This window comes from Heteronotia binoei, chromosome 9 (genome assembly GCF_032191835.1).
Source record: "Heteronotia binoei isolate CCM8104 ecotype False Entrance Well chromosome 9, APGP_CSIRO_Hbin_v1, whole genome shotgun sequence".
Taxonomy (NCBI): Eukaryota; Metazoa; Chordata; class Lepidosauria; order Squamata; family Gekkonidae; genus Heteronotia; species Heteronotia binoei.
Window position 1 is genome coordinate 63,233,860 of NC_083231.1, and position 18,715 is coordinate 63,252,574.

At 44.1% G+C, this 18,715-nt stretch overlaps 1 protein-coding gene across 1 annotated transcript in view; it reads left to right on the top strand.

Moving 5' to 3' along the window:
• Window positions 1-276: 276 nt before the first annotated feature.
• RNF150 (ring finger protein 150) overlaps window positions 277-18,715 on the top strand; it is a 153,760-nt gene continuing 135,321 nt past the window's right edge. The window contains exon 1 of the mRNA XM_060246720.1: window positions 277-858. Coding sequence (XP_060102703.1) covers window positions 405-858 — 454 coding nt within the window. The 5' untranslated portion in view covers window positions 277-404. The remainder of the gene's footprint in view (window positions 859-18,715) is intronic.

Genomic DNA, 18,715 nt, shown 5'->3' on the forward strand with positions numbered 1-18,715 from the left:
GCAGGCGAGACCAGGAGAGCAGCGGCGGCGGCATGAACAGGCAGCCGCTTCTTCAGGGCTCTTCCTTCTTGAGCAGCGAGGAGGCCGCCTTCGCCTGCCTCCTATGGCAGGAACCCTGCTGGGGCTGAAAGCGGCGCTCAGCATGCACGCCGGCCGCCCTTAAATAGGCAGGACCCAGGCGGCAAGTCAGGCAGGCGGGGGACGCCGAGCGAGAGCTGTTGCAGAGCCCGAGGCGGGGAGCGGGCATGCCGTCCGGCTTGCAGAGGTGAGGCGTCCTCCGGCCTCGGGTTGGCGCCGGGTGCGGGGCCGGCGTGTCCCCACGCACATCCACGCGCGCGCTCCCTTCTTCCCGCTCGCTCCCTCCCTCCCATGCAGACCCGCGCGCGGCGGGCAGGCAGGCAAAGATGGCAATGTCTGTGATCCAAGCGTGCCGCAGTCTAGCTCTCTCAACATGGCTGCTTTCCTTTTGTTTCGTGCATCTGCTGTGCTTGGATTTCACTGTGGCCGAGAAAGAGGAGTGGTACACGGCCTTCGTGAACATCACCTACCCCGAGCCCGGCGGCGGCGAGCTGCGCAGCGAGAAGAGCGAGTGTGGCCGCTACGGAGAACACTCGCCCAAGCAGGATGCCCGGGGGCAGGTGGTGATGACCTCCTCGGCCGCCGACCGGCAAGCCTGCGACCCCAACGCCAGATTCGCCGCGCCGGGGCCCGGCAAGAGCTGGATCGCGCTCATCCCCAAAGGCAACTGCACCTTCAAGGATAAGATCCGTCACGCCGCCTCCCAGAACGCCTCGGCCGTGGTCATTTACAACGTGGGCTCCAGCAACGCCAACGAGACCATCACCATGCCCCATGCAGGTGAGCCCCGGGCGGGCCGGCCAGCCAGTCCCCTTCCCCCACCCCCGCCTCCGGCGATTCCTCGAGCGTCCCGTTAAGTGGCCCAAGAGGTTATTAATAGCCTAGCTAGGGGCCGGGTCGATATCCGGAGATCCTGCTGGCGGAAAGTGAGCCGGGCTTTTCTCGCCAGGGGGCCAGCTGGAGTTGTTTCCCTCCCCCTCCTCCCTTGCCTTCCAATGTTGGGGAAAGGGGCCCATCCTCAAACGGGGTCGCCAAAGGGACGGAAGGTTGACTGCTGAAAGGCATAGCAGTTGAATGACAATGGATGCTAGCAGGCTTTTGAATACGTGCAAGTAAAGAAGGGGAGGGTAGATCAGCTGCAGCTGGGAGAAAGGGGATGGGGGGTGCAGGGACTGGGGGTGAGCAGTGATAAAAGGAATGGGATGCCTTGGATTTTGCAGTGGGCAGAAAAGAAAATTGGGGTCCTGAGCCAAATGAACTTATCTGGAGAGTATTCTCACGTCTTGTCCCTTGGTTTCCTTCTCAACTTTTTTGTCTTGGGGGGGGTAGCTATTCCAGATGTGGAATTACTTTCTGAGGTTCTTCACGTGCAGATGTTTCACTCGCTCTTGCATCTCTTGGCAGCAGCCGCTTGTGACTCTTTTTTCCTTCTGTGTGATGCATGAGTTCTCCCTCAACATGCAAATATGTTTTTTTCACCCCTCACATACTCTGTGCATAGTGCAAGAAGCCTTGTTGCAAAGAGCTAATGCTAGGGACAGTAAGCATAAATCCATAGTTTCCAGTGCAGAGGGAAACTGGGGTCACATGGGGGGAGGGCTTGTGGTTGGTGTGTGGAAAGGTGATCCTGGTAGATTTTGTTGATTTCTTTGGTTTTAGTTACTCTGGTTGTGGAAGAACTTCACTGCGAATGAGCTATTCAAGGAATGTGTATAAGTTAATTAGGAAAAGATTTCACACAAGACATTCAGTCTTTCTACAATGTGTGCAGTTCCTGTGGCATGGTTTTCTGCCCTGTTTCTTATAATTACACACATGGATATTTCTGTCTGTTATGAAGGCTTTGCTTTCTGTTGCTTTTGGAGTACACATTGTTCCGATGCTATGTGGGGGTGCTTCTGAAGCTTATTCAGTTGTCCTGTGAGAAAGCATCACAAAACAACACCAGTGCAAGAGCAGGATTCATTTTTGTTTTATGATGGAACCACAGTGGTTTTTGCTAATTATAGCTTTCTGGAACTACTAGAGTTAAAAAATAATCAAACACGACAGCATGGGCAAGACGGAGGGCTACTTGCTTTTTATTATATGAGATCTTTCTTCAGAGTCAAATGATTTATGTACTCATTTTGGAATGCCTGCCTCTTACTACCTAGACCCAGCTGTTTCTTGCCAATTTGATTGTATAATTGTTAAATGCATTTGCTCAGGAGTGAATGGCACAGCGTTCTGTTGGACTTATTTCCAAGGAAGTGCGTGTAGGATTGCAGTGCTCCTGTTATTCAGATTAGAAAGGAAGCTGGAACAAAGACTAGTTGGTTGCAAAACATGACATTTCATTTCAGTGACTTTTAGATAACAATCTCATGCACATATATTTAGTTTAAAAGGAGGTTCCAGTGAACTTAGTGGACTTACTTCCAGTAAACAGGCATGATAAATTCTGAACTCCTTACAATAATAGTGTGATGCAACAGCTGCTGCAAGGCTGTCCAGAACCATCACTAGCAAAGAATCCCTCTAGGCCCCTTCGCACCCAGTCCCAGATGAGGATCATATGAAAACAAATTCCATGAATTGATTGGCTTCAGGAGTGTCTCGAGTTTTTAGTCCCACTCCCCACCACAGACAGAAGCTACTGTGCAGGCTGCCTTAAACCTTTAACATTTAAATTTTATTACAGTAGAGAGAACAGGCTTCTGATTTTTCTTGAAGAACAGTGCATGTGTTTGAACTGAAGGGCTAGAACAGAAAATATTTTATTTTTAAATCGTGCACATTGCTTGGATTTGCTATAATGGTTTCCAGGGATCTCTGAATATTACAATTGCTCCTTATGATTTCCATATGAGCCTTTGTTTTTTAGGCTCGGCTGCTTCCAGGTTATCAGAAAATGAATGATGGAACTACAGCATTATTTTATATCCTGTGTTCCCTGCATGCAGGCTCAGGGTGGGTTAATAAATTTATACATGTACTGCTGATCTCAAACAAAAGTCACTTAAACAAGTTATAGGGGCAACATTCTGAGAGTGAAATGTTGGTTCAGTTAATGGTTTTGTTGGAAGAGTGGATATTAATAATGTAGAGGTTAAAAATACTGCACAAATGACTTGTCAAATCTTCTGCTCTTATGTATTAATATTGAGCTATCTCATTTAACATTACATAATTTTAAAAAATTTTTAGATAGTTTTAAGCACAAAACTGAGTGCTGGGTACATCCATAGAATGCTAAATAGTAATCTGTTTCAAAGTAATACTTCACATTAATCGACAGCATTGTGTCATTGCAGTGATATATTAAAGCAACTCTGAAAAGTAAATTGGTGGCATTATCCCCATATTGTACATCTTTCAACAACTTGGCTACGTCAGTATTGTTGGATGAATTCCAAAGATCACAATGTTCTACTTGTGCACTGGGTCTTTTCAGCTCTCCCCTTCTCACCATAACCACTCACAAAGCTGCTCTTGAATGTCAGGAGTGGAATTCAATTAGGCACTGAGCATTGTAGTTGGAAAGAAAATCAGTTACTCTTCCTGGTGACTGGAACCACTTCCCACACATATATGGGCCTCCTTGGATCCAGCTATTATCATATTGCATGGGCTGTGAGTTAATGGTTTGCCTTAGTCCATCCAGTGAATTTATGACTGAAATAAAATTTGAACTATTGACTTCTTCCCTCACACACATGGATGCATTAGTGCATCCTAACAGGCTGCTGGGCTGAAGAGCTCTTGGCCTTTGGCTCTTAGATTGTGGCCCCACAAGCAGCACCAGCATATCACTCTGGAACACTGTCATCAGCTTCAGTGTTTGAAGTTCAGAAGACAGGGAGAGGATCACAGGTGATGCAGCAGGAGATTCCATTCAACATCCACAAACAAGAACTCATAGATCAACTGTATTTCCCTGTGACCCACCAGTAATTGCGGGCTGCTAATGGAGGGGTTTTATGCTGTTATATACCTGGGTATTCATATGAGGGGAGGCAGATGAGATTCTGCTCTTGCATACTGGTGGGCAGAGAGAGGTGTGGTGGTGAGAGAAGGACAGGCTAAATGAGGGGAAGAGAAAATCATGATGTTATGACCATCCCTTTCTCCCCTCTAATCCAGGGGTATCCTGTTAATCTTGCTGATCATTGAGCCTAAATGTGCTACTGCTGAATGCCAGGTCAGTTTGATCTGCTGGTATGTATTACAGAGACCCTGGTGGATTAAGAGGCAGGGATGGCTCTTTCCCAGGTCTGCCTTTCCCCAAGGTTCCCAGAATAGCATCAGCCTAAGCTTGGTGGGGAGGGGAAATGACTGTGGTCTGTGGCACTCATCAGGTGCTTTGTGACCCAGAGCAGTGTTCCCTCTAAGCTGAGTTAGTGTGAGTTAGATCACAATTTTTTAATCTCCAGCTCACACATTTTTGTCTTAGCTCAGAAAAAATTACTCTAGAGCAAACTAATTTATGTGGTAGCTCACAGCTTGAATGCCAGTAGCTCACAAAGTAGAATGTCTGCTCACAAGACTCCACAGCTTAGAGGGAACATTGACCCAGATTACCAGTTCTAAGAGTATGTACGTGATTCTGGGGACTCAGGACCAAACAGGGATTCTTTTGTACTGTCCAACCCACTGCTCAACTGTCTCCCTGCCTGAACTGATGGAGGTAGTCTTGAATTTAGCATTGAGGACCTTGAGGCTTATTGATTTGTGGGGCTTCAGTGTTCATACTGATGCTGACCTGATGGGAGCAGCTCAGAGCTCCATGGCTACCATGACAACTGTGGGGCTATCTTAAAACATTCTGGTCCCTGCATATATAGCAGGACATGCTCTTGATTTGGTTTCTCTGGGAATAAAGTACATGGTTTGATAATGGGGGGATTTCCCACTCTGTCCTTTTCAGGGACCAACCATTGCCTGGTGACTCAGAACCTCTGCAAGGGTGGGTGGCTTGTCGGGATGGTCTGCCCCAGAATGCTGATAGATCTGGAGGGCTTACTAATGTTTTGGAGGGGATCTTCTGGTATGAAAGTTTGACTGTCCTGTAACAGGCAGCCTTGGTTGACCTGTGGATGCAGAGATGTCCTTGGCAGTGAACAGAATTGCTTGTGTTTGCCCTCTTTCTTTCTGCTCCTGTTTTATCAGGGAGCTTAGAGTGATGAAATGGTTAGGCAAATGGATGGAGTGAAAGTAGAGGAAAACTTGAAGTGAATGTGACTGATCATGGGTGAGAGTGCATTATGGGTGCCTGTTCTGTAGTGATGACAATGCCAAAAATCCACCATTGTGTCCATGCAGCACCTTCCTGTGGATCTTTTCTTTGTTATGAAGGGACTCTTGTCCTGAGCCTTTGAGGAAGTACACCCATAAAATATGCAGTTGTCCTGTAACTGTTTTGAATTGTATTTTGTAGATAAGATTGTTTGCAACCACAGTGACTTAAATGCCATGATTGATTTACCTAAAGCTCAGGGTGCTATTGGAGCACAGTATGGGATAGTTACATAGATAACTTTTTATTGGAGAGGTCCAATGAAATGACCAGCTTGCCTTTTGAGGATGATAGTATTGGGTGAGCTGTTTTGGTTGAGTGGGTCCAAGAGGTGATGAATGTCCCTTCAGAGGATGTTATTCCAAGTGTTTTGAAAGAGGCTATTGTGAGACTCCTCCTGAAGAGGGCAGCCCTGGATACATGTGACTTAAGTAACTACAACTCAGTAGCCTAACATTCTGTTCTTGTTAAACAGTCAGCTTTGCCTTGTATGTCTGCTGTGATCCTTCCTGGAACATCGTGATGTGGCCTCAGTGATCCATGGTCTGATCACATCCAGGCTACATTACTACACTGTGCTTTACATGGGGCTGCCTTTGAAAACTGTTCAGACACTTCAGTTGGTCCAGAATGTGGTGTCATATTATTCTCAGGGGATGAATACAGGAATCATATGCTGAAATATTTACATTAGCTGTCCATCTGTTTCTCGGCATAAATCTTGCTGATGGTTCTTACTTATAAAACTCTAAATGGCTTGGGACTAAGGTACTTGGAGGACCAGTTGCTCCTACATTTTCAGTCCTCCAGTTGATATCCTGTACTATACCCTGTGTCCCTGCCTGCAGTGTTAAGGGCAGTGGCAACTGGAGACAGGGTTGTTTCAGTGGTGGCACCATATCTTAGGAATGCCCTCCCCCTCGAGGCTCCCATGACATCTACAATACTTTCCTTTTGTTGCTGGGCTAAAACATTTCTCATTATCTATCTTTTTTTCCTATCTTTTAAAAGCTGTTTTATGGTCTGTTCCTAGCTCGAGGATTGATTAACCATCATTGTGTTCTATGTGCTTTTAAGGCATAAAATTGCATAAAACCTAGCCTAAAGTGATGGTGATTTGTTCACTATTTTTTATTGATTTGTGTGTGTGTGATTTGTTTCTATTGTTCGCTTAGTTTTGTTTTACTGTTTTTAGCTGGGAGCCTCCTTGAGAAGATCTGGAAAAGTGGCGTACAAAGGTTCTAATAAATATACACTGCATTTTTACACTCAGCTTGGAGTGTATTGTTTGTCCTCCTGTTTTGCCTTCACAATTGCCCAGTATGGTAGGTTAGGTTGAGAAAGTGTGACTTGTCCAAGATTACCCAGCAAACGTCATAACTGAGGGCCTAACTACATGTTACCTTCTCCCCAGTGACATTTCTTGGTTGACTCCAGAGGTGTGTTTTGGAGCTCTATGCTTTCCAGGTATGTGGGGCCAATTCTAATGGGGGCTATGGCATGCACCATTTTCCTGGCACTTTGCAACCCCCATGGGACCAACAGTGTCCTCTGGTTCATCTCAAATCACAGAACATATCATAGGGGAAAGGTCTAAGCCTCCACTCTCCACATGCTGTAGTGCTGAGCCTACTTTGGGAAGCATAGGCTTGGGAAACATGGAACCTCAGATCACAGCTTTCTTTACCCAGCATAGGGACATGTAGTTAGGCCCTGAGCTGACATTTGAACATTTGGACTAGAGCTGACACTACATTACAGTGGTTTTGCGGTGCATTCTTGCTGGGTTTTAATGCTTGTGGGGAAGTTTTACCTTTAGCCTGCTGTTGGGGGTTAGTAATGTTTCTGTCCTTAAGAGATGAATTATACACAGGCTGGGGCACAAAAAGCAAATCAGCCTGAACAATTTACTTATATAGGAGCTGAAACTCAATAAACTGATGGGAAATTGTACCTTTTATTTTCATTTTTGTATTATTTAGTCCTGGTTTGTTGTTGCTATTTTTGTATTATTTATACATGAATAACTCAAGAATAATGATGAAAAATTTGTTGATTTGAATGGGAAATGTTCAACCCAAGGGACAGAAAGGCTCAGGTTTGATTTACACAATGGAGAAATTAATATTGAAATATTGATTTTGTGTGCATTGAAGCAATGGGAAATTCAGTAAAGTCCCTAAGGACAGGCAGACTGTGAAGGATAAATTCATTGTCAGCTTTACCTGAATTGTAAGTCTAGGGTGAAGTCCAAAGCAAGCTTGGAGACTTGATGGCTATGACTAGCAGAGATTCCCATTAGCCTTAACCATTGCTGGAGTATCCCCAAGAGCAGGGGTGTCCAACCTTTGGGCTTCCCTGGGCCACATTGGAAGAAGAAGGATTTAGAGTTGGAAGTGAGCAGTGAAGTGGCCAAATTTGCGGATGATACTAAATTGTTCAGGGTGGTGAGAACCAGAGAGGATTGTGAGGAACTCCAAAGGGATCTGTTGAGGCTGGGTGAGTGGGCGTCAACGTGGCAGAAGCGGTTCAATGTGGCCAAGTGCAAAGTAATGCACATTGGGGCCAAGAATTCCAGGTACCAATACAAGTTGATGGGGTGTGAACTGGCAGAGACTGACCAAGAGAGAGATCTCGGGGTTGTGGTGGATAACTCACTGAAAATGTCAAGACAGTGTGCGTTTGCAATAAAAAAGGCCAACGCCATGCTGGGAATTATTAGTAAGGGAATTGAAAACAAATCAGCTAGTATCATAATGCCCCTGTATAAATCGATGGTGCGGTCTCATTTGGAGTACTGTGTGCAGTTCTGGTCGCCGCACCTCAAAAAGGATATTATAGCATTGGAGAAAGTCCAGAAAAGGGCAACTAGAATGATTAAAGGGCTGGAACACTTTCCCTATGAAGAAAGGTTGAAACGCTAGGGACTCTTTAGCTTGGAGAAACGTCGACTGTGGGGTGACATGATAGAGGTTTACAAGATAATGCATGGGATGGAGAAAGTAGAGAAAGAAGTACTTTTCTCCCTTTCTCACAATACAAGAACTCGTGGGCATTCGATGAAATTGATGAGCAGACAGGTTAAAACGGATAAAAGGAAGTACTTCTTCACCCAAGGGTGATTAACATGTGGAATTCACTGCCACAGGAGGTGGTGGCGGCCACAAGCATAGCCACCTTCAAGAAGAAGAAGAAGAAGAAGATATTGGATTTATATCCCGCCCTCCACTCCGAAGAGTCTCAGAGCGGCTTACAATCTCCTTTACCTTCCTCCCCCACAACAGACACCCTGTGAGGTGGGTGAGGCTGGAGAGGGCTCTCACAGCAGCTGCCCTTTCAAGGACAACCTCTGCCAGAGCTATGGCTGACCCAAGGCCATGCCAGCAGGTGCAAGTGGAGGAGTGGGAAATCAAACCCGGTTCTCCCAGATAAGAGTCTGCACACTTAACCACTACACCAAACTGGCTCTCCTGGCAAGAGGGGTTTAGATAAAAATATGGAGCAGAGTTCCATCAGTGGCTATTAGCCACAATGTGTGTGTATATATAAAAATTTTTGCCACTGTGTGACACAGAATGTTGGACTGGATGGGCCATTGGCCTGATCCAACATGGCTTCTCTTATGTTCTTATGTTCTTAATTGTCTTGGGCCGCACATAAAATACACAAACACTAACGATAGCTGATGATGAGCTAAAAAAGGTCCATGCATAATTTATGTGATATCTGCCACCACATATAAGCAGAAGGGGGGGAATCTGTAAAAAAAAATCCCATCCCTCCCAGAAACACAGGGCCTTAATGTCCTTTCTGCTTCCAAGTCCTGCTGCAGATGGCCCAGAGTTGAAGCAGGAACCATGCCACATAGGCCCCACAAGGCCCAGGCCAGACCACAGTGAAACACAAGAGGGGGTGTCAGTAAAAAAATCATCCCATCCCTCCCAGAAACACAGGGCCTTAGTGTCCTTTCTGCTTCCAAGGCCTGCTGCAGATGGCCCAGAGCTGAAACAGGAACCAGGCCAGGCAATGCACTAAGCCAGGAGTAGGACTGGGAAAGGTCTAGCTTGGGGTAGCCAGCAGCAGATCATCAGGCTACCTCAGTCACCCACCCCAACAATAAAAGAAAAAAAGCATAGCATCAGAAAAAGCATAACAGCAGGAAAATATGGTACCTGCCAGAATCAAACAAGAACCAGGCCAGACTGCAGCAAGCCCCACAGTGAAGAGATGGAGGGGGAATGCAACAGAATCCACCCAAGGCAGTGGAGCATCTCCATTTTGGGGACAGCAAGCCCAGCTCCACCGCACACATCCCACCTCCAACCTTTACAGAGAGGGGCCAGCAGCCCCCCGACAGAGAAAACTCCCACCCCACAAGCCCGCCCAGGAGCTTGGGAGGCTGGCTTTGCTACTCCCCAACTTTCCCAGAGGGGCCCACAGCCACCCCTGATACCTCCAGAGCACAGCCAAGGGCTCTTTGTCCTGGGTGGGAGATCCAGAGGGGCCACAGCAGGAAGAAAGAAGAGCTGGAGAGCCCCCAGGAGCAAAGGAAGAGCACTCACACACATGCTCTGAGTCAGCTCTGGCACCCTCTCTGGACAAAGCAAGCAGGAGGGAAAGCAACTAGATGTAGCCTTAGTCCCAGAATCTGCTGCCGCTGCAGCACACAGTTCCAGGTGCTGTTTTAAGAATGTTTATGAGTTTGTGTTGGGGCCGCATTCAAAGCCATCCTGGGCCACATGAGGCCCTTGGGCCGTAGGTTGGACAAGCTTGCCCAAGAGGTTCTGCACATGCATGTTCTGTTTTTTTCTTAAAAAATAATTTATGGCCATTTATGTTTTAAGAATTGTCTTCCAGGCTTGAGCAACATTTTATAGAATGGGAAGCCTTCCTTCCTTTTGACAGTTGCTGAGATGATAATTCTCTTCATGACTAGCTCCGGTATAATGTCTTCCGTGTTTATTTTTCATGTGGAAAACATTACATTGGAATGTTTTTCTACAGTTTCTTTTTTGTTTTATTTGCGCATACCTCCGTAGGGGGGGAAATTCTGATGCAACCATGGAAAACCTCTTTTAGTGGAGAAGGATGTTGAGGGAGGGATTTATTTATTTGTTATTACATTTGTATTCTGTCTTACTCCTGTGGAACTGAATGCTGCATACATAGGATTCTCAGGCACCTCCCATTCAGCCACTAACAAGAAGCAGAGCTAGTTAATTTTTGCATTGTGGCTGTATCATGTGCTTTCAGATCATGCCTTGAACAGCAGTGGATAGTTCTTGCACTGGGCAGTGGAGACTAACAGCTCTGTTCTCTGTTTTATATGCCTGTATGTGTATGACAGCCTCAGCTCATTAGCTCTGGATGACTGTGGGACTCATCGATGTCAGTTGGGAGGGAAGACTATCTGTAAGATGAGACAGGGGCACCATGAGTATAAAAAGGAAGGAAGGGAACTGGGCAACATGCTGTTGTGGAATATCCGTAACATATGCTGCTGTTTAGCATATCTGTGGTAATCTAGCATTCTGTATTTATTCTGAATGTTTGTCTGGAGGATGTTAACAGCCCTAGGATAAAATGCCTTGCCCTCTGAACCACAGAAGATGGAGCATGCCATTAAAAATAAATAGAGCTGAGCATTAATAAAAGTGGACCTGACTTCATTTTCTGATTCAGGCTGCTTCCACATGAAGTTTTTTCCCCCCTTCATGGAAAACAGGAAGCTCCTGGGTTAAAGACAGGCAGCCTTTCCTGGGGCATCCCCCTGTAAACTGGATACAAATTAAATGTGCCTTTCTTCAATTTAAAGGGAGTCTGTGGAATGACTGTGGAGAAAGTGTCTTTGAAGATCTTCTTCCATCTCAGTGATGGGAAGATGGAGCTAAACCACCTGCCATTCCTCCCTTCACAGCCCTTTAAAGTCCCTTTGCCCATTTTCTTGCTGAGCTTGATGTAGTGTTGGCAGCAGTGAGCAGAGTAGGGATGAATGTGTGTGTATGTCATACCCATGTTTCTGGCAGTTCTGCATTTTCACCCCCCCCACCACCACCACACAACATACATAGATACGCACATACATATGGATCCAGTGCTGCATGAGTGAGAACTTACATGAACTTAACAAACCTAGTGCTTTGCTCTCTCTCTCTGTTATTAGTATCCAGGAATGCACATGTACGTATATTGAACTTGACTTAATGCAAGTTGCTATCATGGTCTTTTTCTTGCATTTCACTTCTGCTGCATCTAATGTTACATTGAGATGGAGCAATGAGCGGAAGAAAAAAATGCAGTGTGCTGTTCTATGGACTCTTCTACAAGAGCTACATGTAGGTTCTGTGATAGTTGTCATGTTTCTGCTTAAATGGTTGCTCAGTATCTTCCAGTTCTCGATACTGGAAAAATTAAGTAAGTTATATCTCCTGGGATGTTAGTGAAGAATTGGTTCTTCCTACTACTCTTTTGTTCTGGCCAGTGAAGTTAAAGCCTCTGGTCTACCAGCAAACAAGGGAAGCAGTGAAACATTCTTCTATCTTCTGTACTGACCAAGAAAGGACAGGGAGGAGGACTTTGCTAGAATTGGTAAATGAGGGAAATTGTCAGTGATTTGACTCTTGTTGGCCAGAATCTTCAGAAGCTTTAAGAAGATAGCAAGATTATTTCTGACGAGCACAGAAGCAGGAACAGGATACCCCCTGAATATATTCCAGTCTTGGATTTTATTATCCATGTGTCAAATAGGCTAAGGGGAAGTTTGGTGTGTCTGCTGCAGAAGAGCACTAAAAATGTTATGGGGAGAGACTTAAGTCCTGCAAATGTAAAAGGAAAGTTTAGTGTGGGGCATGCTCCATATCTCTGTGAATTCATGACAGTCGTTTATTTTGTTGACGTGCTTGCTGTCTACATGGGACTAAGTTCCTCCTGTTCGGTTGCTTGCTGCATTTGTTTCAGAGACATATGCTGACTGTATTTTTCTATATTTGAGGACTTCACACATAAAGCAGATTACATTCTTTTGTTGCTTGCACATCCCCTCTGTGGTTGAGACAAGCTTCTGGCCTTTTCTGCCTCCTTTTTGTGCACATACATAATACCTTTCCTGGTTTTATTTGGCTTAATTCCTCAAGAGCATTACATAGCTTTTGTAGTGTTTTCAGTTTGGTCAGCTGCTTTTTCTGCTCACACTAACAAAGAGTGGATGAGTGGCTGGTGATATTCTACAGGAGAAGTAGTGGCACTAGGGCAAAGGAGCCCTTTTCTCCAGCAAGTGTTGCTAAGCTCTTCGACAAGGGTAGCAGGATTATCTGAGAGTGCTTATCTTCCATGACCTTAAAAAAATAACCCAATGGGAAGGCTTCCCATTGCTCTTTGTTTCACCAGTTGTGGATGACTGGCTAGTGCAGCAGTAAAGCCTTTGCTGGATAAAACACAAATGAGATGTGTCAGGAAGACATGCTACATATTAGGCAAATTATGCATGGTGAATTTGCCTAATATGAAAATTTGGGGACTGAGATATGCCAGTTGAACTAATAATGCTCATGCTGTAATGCTGTGCACTGCCCAACTTTAACCAGTACTACAAAGCAGCACTCTGCTAATATTGTTGAGGTGCTGAAACCAGAGCAAAGTGTTCATCATGGTGATGAAAATCACAATGAAGCATGTCTTCATAGGGATCACCTGCCTCTGATATTTCTTGAAGCAATTATCCACTTGAGAACATTGGTGGGGACTGTGTGAAGGAAAATTATTTGTTGACTGACATATATGGTTCAGCCATTCGTCTGTGGATTAAGATGCGTTACACACATTAGCCAAATCCAGTGTTGTAAAGGTATTCTGAAAAGTATACAAGTAGAAAATCTTGCAGGAGGTATCCAATTTCCCCTTCCCCCATTATGTCCTTTTCTCTTCCCTGAAAGCCCCCATAACCTTTCCTCCTTTCTTCTCCCCTTCCCACCAAACAGCCAACCTACCTTTATCTGTCCCTCTATCTTCAGCTTTCCCTCCACCCTCCCTTGACAGCATCTGCCTGGGAAAACTATGGCACAGTTGTGTGGTGCCAGCCACTGGACCAGGCCCACTTGCATGGTAGGTTCTCTCAAGGTCTTGTGAGAGAGTGCCTCACTTTTCCCTGTATCTCCCACCCTCTGGCATATCACTTTCCCCTTTCCCTTTCCCTGGCATATCCTCTCCCCTTTACCTGCCTCATTTTTTTTGTCTCAACCATTCACCAAATGACTTTTTATTTGTCTCCCATCTTCAGCTATATTTATTATTTATTAACTTTGTTTATAGCCCACCTTCCTCCACAGTGAGGACCAAATCAGCTTACATTATTCTCCTTTCCTCCTTTTTATTCACACAGCAACCCATTCTGGTTAGTCTGAAAGTATGTGACTGGTCCAAAATCTCCCAGTGAGTTTCCACAGTAAGATGGGGATTTGAACCTGGGTCTTCCAGACCCTACTCTGAATCTCTAACCACTACACTACACTAGCTTTCATAGGAAGGCTGCTGTTGGAACAGTAGCAAGCAGCCAGACCTAGTTGAGTCAATACTGATCTATTTCTAAAAAAAATTTCTCACTATTTTCCAAAATAGTTACAAGTACATTACACTAAACTAGTAACTATTTTGAAAAATAATGTCCCAACTTTGCATGCTTGTTTTACAATGAAAATATGAAGGCCTGTACAGAAATGAAATACATAATTCTGATACATTATTTAAGAATAGCTGTATTTTAATTACATTAACATTTACCCATTGTGTTAGCATATTAATATGAAAGCAAGGCTTTGTTACTTAAGATGCTGAGAAGTCTCAAGTGTGGGTGTGTTTATATGGTTATTTCTTCAGAAAAATGTCTTAATGAGTTATGCTTTTGACGAATTCAGCAATGGTCCAACGTTCTTATAAGTGTATTATAATGTAGCTAAACTCTTGAGATAAACATTGGAAATGCTATGTTGACTTTCAGTGGATGAATGGTGTCTTTATTTTGAAAATAATCTCAAGAGAATTACAGTAAATTTTTTTCTTGGTGGTGACATTTCCCCATAAAAGATGTTTGTATAAATTAGCCATCTTTCTGAATCTGTACGTTGGTAAGACCATAGCATCAGAAAATTAGAGGAATGGATAGGATCTCCAAAGCCTTCAAGACCAGACTTTCCTCTTGCGCTTTTTGGAAACATTTGCTAAATTGAAGTGTTCTTTTGCCAGATGTTTCTTAAAAACCAAGACAGAGGATGCTTCTGGAATTTGCAACCCTCATAGAAGGGTGATTTTAAAGATTATATGTATAGGGGAGAAATGAATTTAGTTAAATCCCACAAAAAGGTTAAGTAAAGTTAACAATATTTGGAGCTGAGTTTTAATTCCAGCTTCACTCCTTTTCTGTTGGTTTTTATACCACAACTGAAACAGTGACCACCGCAGTCTGTATATTTGTCTGCAAACTAGTTTATGTTAAGTTGTTTACTGGTGTAGGTTACTAAAACTGGGCATACTCTGGAAGTCCTTACTACAGTGTGGTTGCCAGAATACACAAATACAGCTGTGGCACTTTCATTCTTGCTGCAAGTATCTCTGTACATTTTTAAAGGATTATGCATATTGAGAAGGTGGCATTGTTTGTATGTCTATGCATGTAATAATAAAAATATTCTGGACAGTTGTCTTAGAGTATGGATCAAAAATTCCATATGATGGGGCCATGAACAGCTAGAGAGAATTTTTTTTGACAAGCTTGGGAAATCCTCAGGCTTTTTAGAATAAAATGAAATGTTTTTTTTAAAAAAAGGAATTAACAATAATAAAGCAATGGCTGCTTCTTTAAGAGAACAATGCAAAGATTTCGTGCAACTATGGTATGTGACTTTGGTGATCATACTGAGTGTTGCTAGACAGTCCCCAACCATCATCATCAAGGCTTGTTTGGTGTCAGCATGGGGGAGTAGAGGAAAGAGATGCATTAGGAAAAATAAGAGTGAGAGAAGGAAGATTGGAGAGAGGAGAAGCAAAAAAGAAGAGAAAGGGGCTGGAGCAAAAAGGTGGATGGGGGAGACTGAGTGACTTTATCATGGAAGAAAAAGTAAGGTGGGCTGAGAGGAAATAAAAGTGGAGACACTGCTTGGGGGGAGAGAAGTATTTATATGCCGCCTTTCTCTCCAAGGTATTTTGTGTTATTCTTTTTCATCCATTTTTCCTCACAACAATTCTGTGAGGGAAATTAGACTGAAATGTGCCTGGTCCAAGATCACTCAGGAAGCTTCCATGGTATAGTGGGGATTCAGACCTGCATCTCCCAGATCCTAGTTCCGTGCTTGTAACCACACCACACTAGAAAAATGGGAGAGAAGAAAATGAAAAGGGCTGCTAAGGGGAGAGATAGAAAAGGTTAAGTAAGGGTTAGAAGAGAAGGAAAAGGAATAGAGTGATGGGAGAGGGAGAGATGAAGATGGAGGGACAGAAATAAAAAGCTAGATTTAGAGAAATGTTCCAGGTGCTCATATGAGAATAGGAAAAGTGGGAGGGAATGGGAAATGAAATCCTCTCCTGGTGCATCTCTGTTGATTCCCTACTTGGTTGTGTGCTGATTCCTTACTTGTTCCCTGTCTTACTACCACTGTGCCCATGGCTGTGACCCTGCTGACTACCTCATATAGCTACCCCTTCTCTGTCTCAGGCCTCATCCACCAGCCTCCTGGGTGAGTTCTTGATGGGAGTTCAGAGGGTATCAACAGGTGATGGGGGAGGGTGACTGAGTGCCCTGGCTCTCCTGAACTGCCGGGTGACAGACGGAATCTAATTTCTCATTAGAGTAGGAGTGGGAGTTCCTTCAAGAAGGTGAAATTGCTGAGGGAGCATGTATAATTTGCTGTACTCTCTTTAAAACTGATGGAACGTGAGCCAATGAGGAAGATGCCAGCTACTATCTCCGTGCAGCATGGGATGGGGTCAGCTCAAGGAGGATGTGATTGACATCCCGATCTCTTTTCAACCTGCGAGCATGGAGAAGGGCCAGAGGACAAATAAGGACCAAAGGGGGGGGGGAGCAAAATGGATGCCCTATCTTCATGACAGATCTCCCCAATGCTTTTATTTATTTTTATTATTTTATTTAGCTTATTTATATATTGACTTTCTCACTGAGACTCAAGGCAGATTATGGTTTAATGAAGAGGTTAAAATTTAACACACAACATAAGACATCCAATGAACACTGCAACAGGACTAGGAATATAAAATTCAGTGGCAATGTGAGCAACAATGAGAACAGCAAGGTATAGTGTGAGATTATAAACGGTAAGAATTTAGTAAAAACCAGATGATATCTAGAATAATATATGATACCAACAATAAAGTACTGCAGTGTTCCCATATGGTGGTGTCTTTCTGCGCTGTTTCATCTTAATGCCGTTCTGATTCTGTTATAAAAATGACCTTCTGAATGTTTCTGTTTTGCAGCATGAAAAACAGACTATGGATTTAAGATCTCTCCTGTCTTAGAGATCTTACTTCCCTTGAAAAGCCAGGTTTGCATCTTGGGAGTACTATTTGGAGTGCTTTCACCCAGCTTTGCCTGATACATCAGCTGTGTCCACTCTTCCTTCAGTCAGATCTAGTAGCCACAGTAATCCATGCCTTAGTTACATCTAAACTATTGCAATGCTCTCCACGTGAGACTTACTGCTGAAGAGTGGGAGCTGCAGCTAGTGCAGAATGTTGCAGGTAGATGGCTGGTCAGGGCCAACTACTGGAGCATGTGACCTAATACGACAGTAATCACATTGGCTATATTCTGCTCCTGAGCCCAATTTAAGTTGTTGCTTTTGTCCTTTAAAACTCTACATGGCTTGGGGCTGGGATTTCTGAATGCCCTCTCCTATACATTTCTGCCTGGGATTTAAGATCACAGGGAGAGGCTTTTCAGTGGCAGCCCCACAGTTATGGAACAGTCTCCCCAGGGAAGTGCAGCTGGCACACTCTGTTGTCTTTTTGTGTGTGTTTTATAATCATTTTTAAAATTTATATTGTAAACTGTCTTGAGTTCTTTGATGTAGAAAGGAGTCTAATAAATATTTTAAATAAACAATGGAAGTGCTTCTGACCTCCTTAGGCAGGCCATTCCACAAGGTGAGAGCCATCAAGAATGTATGCGAATAGGCAGTTGCTAATCCTAACCATTTTCAGAGAGGATCCTTCAGAAGGTTTTGCTCAGATTGTGACCTTAGATTGTTGTTAAAATTCTCAGGTGATTGGAATGAATCTGAATCTTAAAACATTATGCATCACATTCTCTTACAGTCAGTGCTATCCTAAATAAAATTACACCCTTCTAAGTGAATTGAAGCCAATGGCTATTTATAATAAACAAGATTGCTCCTCATTTTGCTTTAAATAAGACCCTGAAAGATGATGCTTTCAGCTTATCCAAGCAACAAACCTTGGCAGTTGTAGCATCTGTTCAGATGCACACTCCAGAACCTGATTTCATTCCCAAACATGTCTTCGTCAAAATGTTCATGTAAATCAGGGGTGGGGAACCTTTTTTCTGCCAAGGGCCATATGGCTATTTATAACATAATTCAAGGGCCATAAAAATTATCAACTTAAAAAACAGTGCTCAGCCAAGGGAGAATGATTCATGCCAGCAAAATTAATGCAAATAATTGTTTTCCTTTTTGAAGTCATGTGGGGAGAGCCTAATTTGGCACACACACACACATGGCCCGCTGCCCTAGGCAAATGCATAGGTCCAGGGCTTTTTTGTACAAAAAGCCCAGCAGGAACTCAGTAGCATATTAGACCACATCCCCTAATATTAGCATATTAGATCACACACTTATTAGCATATTAGGCCACACCATCTGAGATAATCAAGTGCAAACTGAACTGTGACAGTAACTTTTCCAGGCCCTGCAGCAATTCTGGATGGCCAGCCAGGCCCCAGAGAGGCTGCCACACAGTACATCTGAGCCCTGTGATCCCTGCCTGGCCCTGGGGAGGCTGCTGCACAGTGCAGCTGGGCCCCACAATCCTTGCTGGCCAGCCAGGCCCCAGAAGGCTGCCACATGGCTCAGCAATCCCCAAGGGCCACACCAAGTGACCTCGAGGGCTGCATATGGCCCTCGGGACGGAGGTTCCCCACCCCTGATGTAAATAACCATAACAATGGTGTCTTCTCATTTACAGTGGAGCAACTTGAAACATTTTGTGGTCTGAAATGATTTCTGACCTTTATGAGAATATCCATTGAAGTGAGGATAATATTAGCTTGTGTTTTGACCATATAGAGAAATCTCAGCTACATTTTAGAATACTTGGAGATCAGATTTCAAT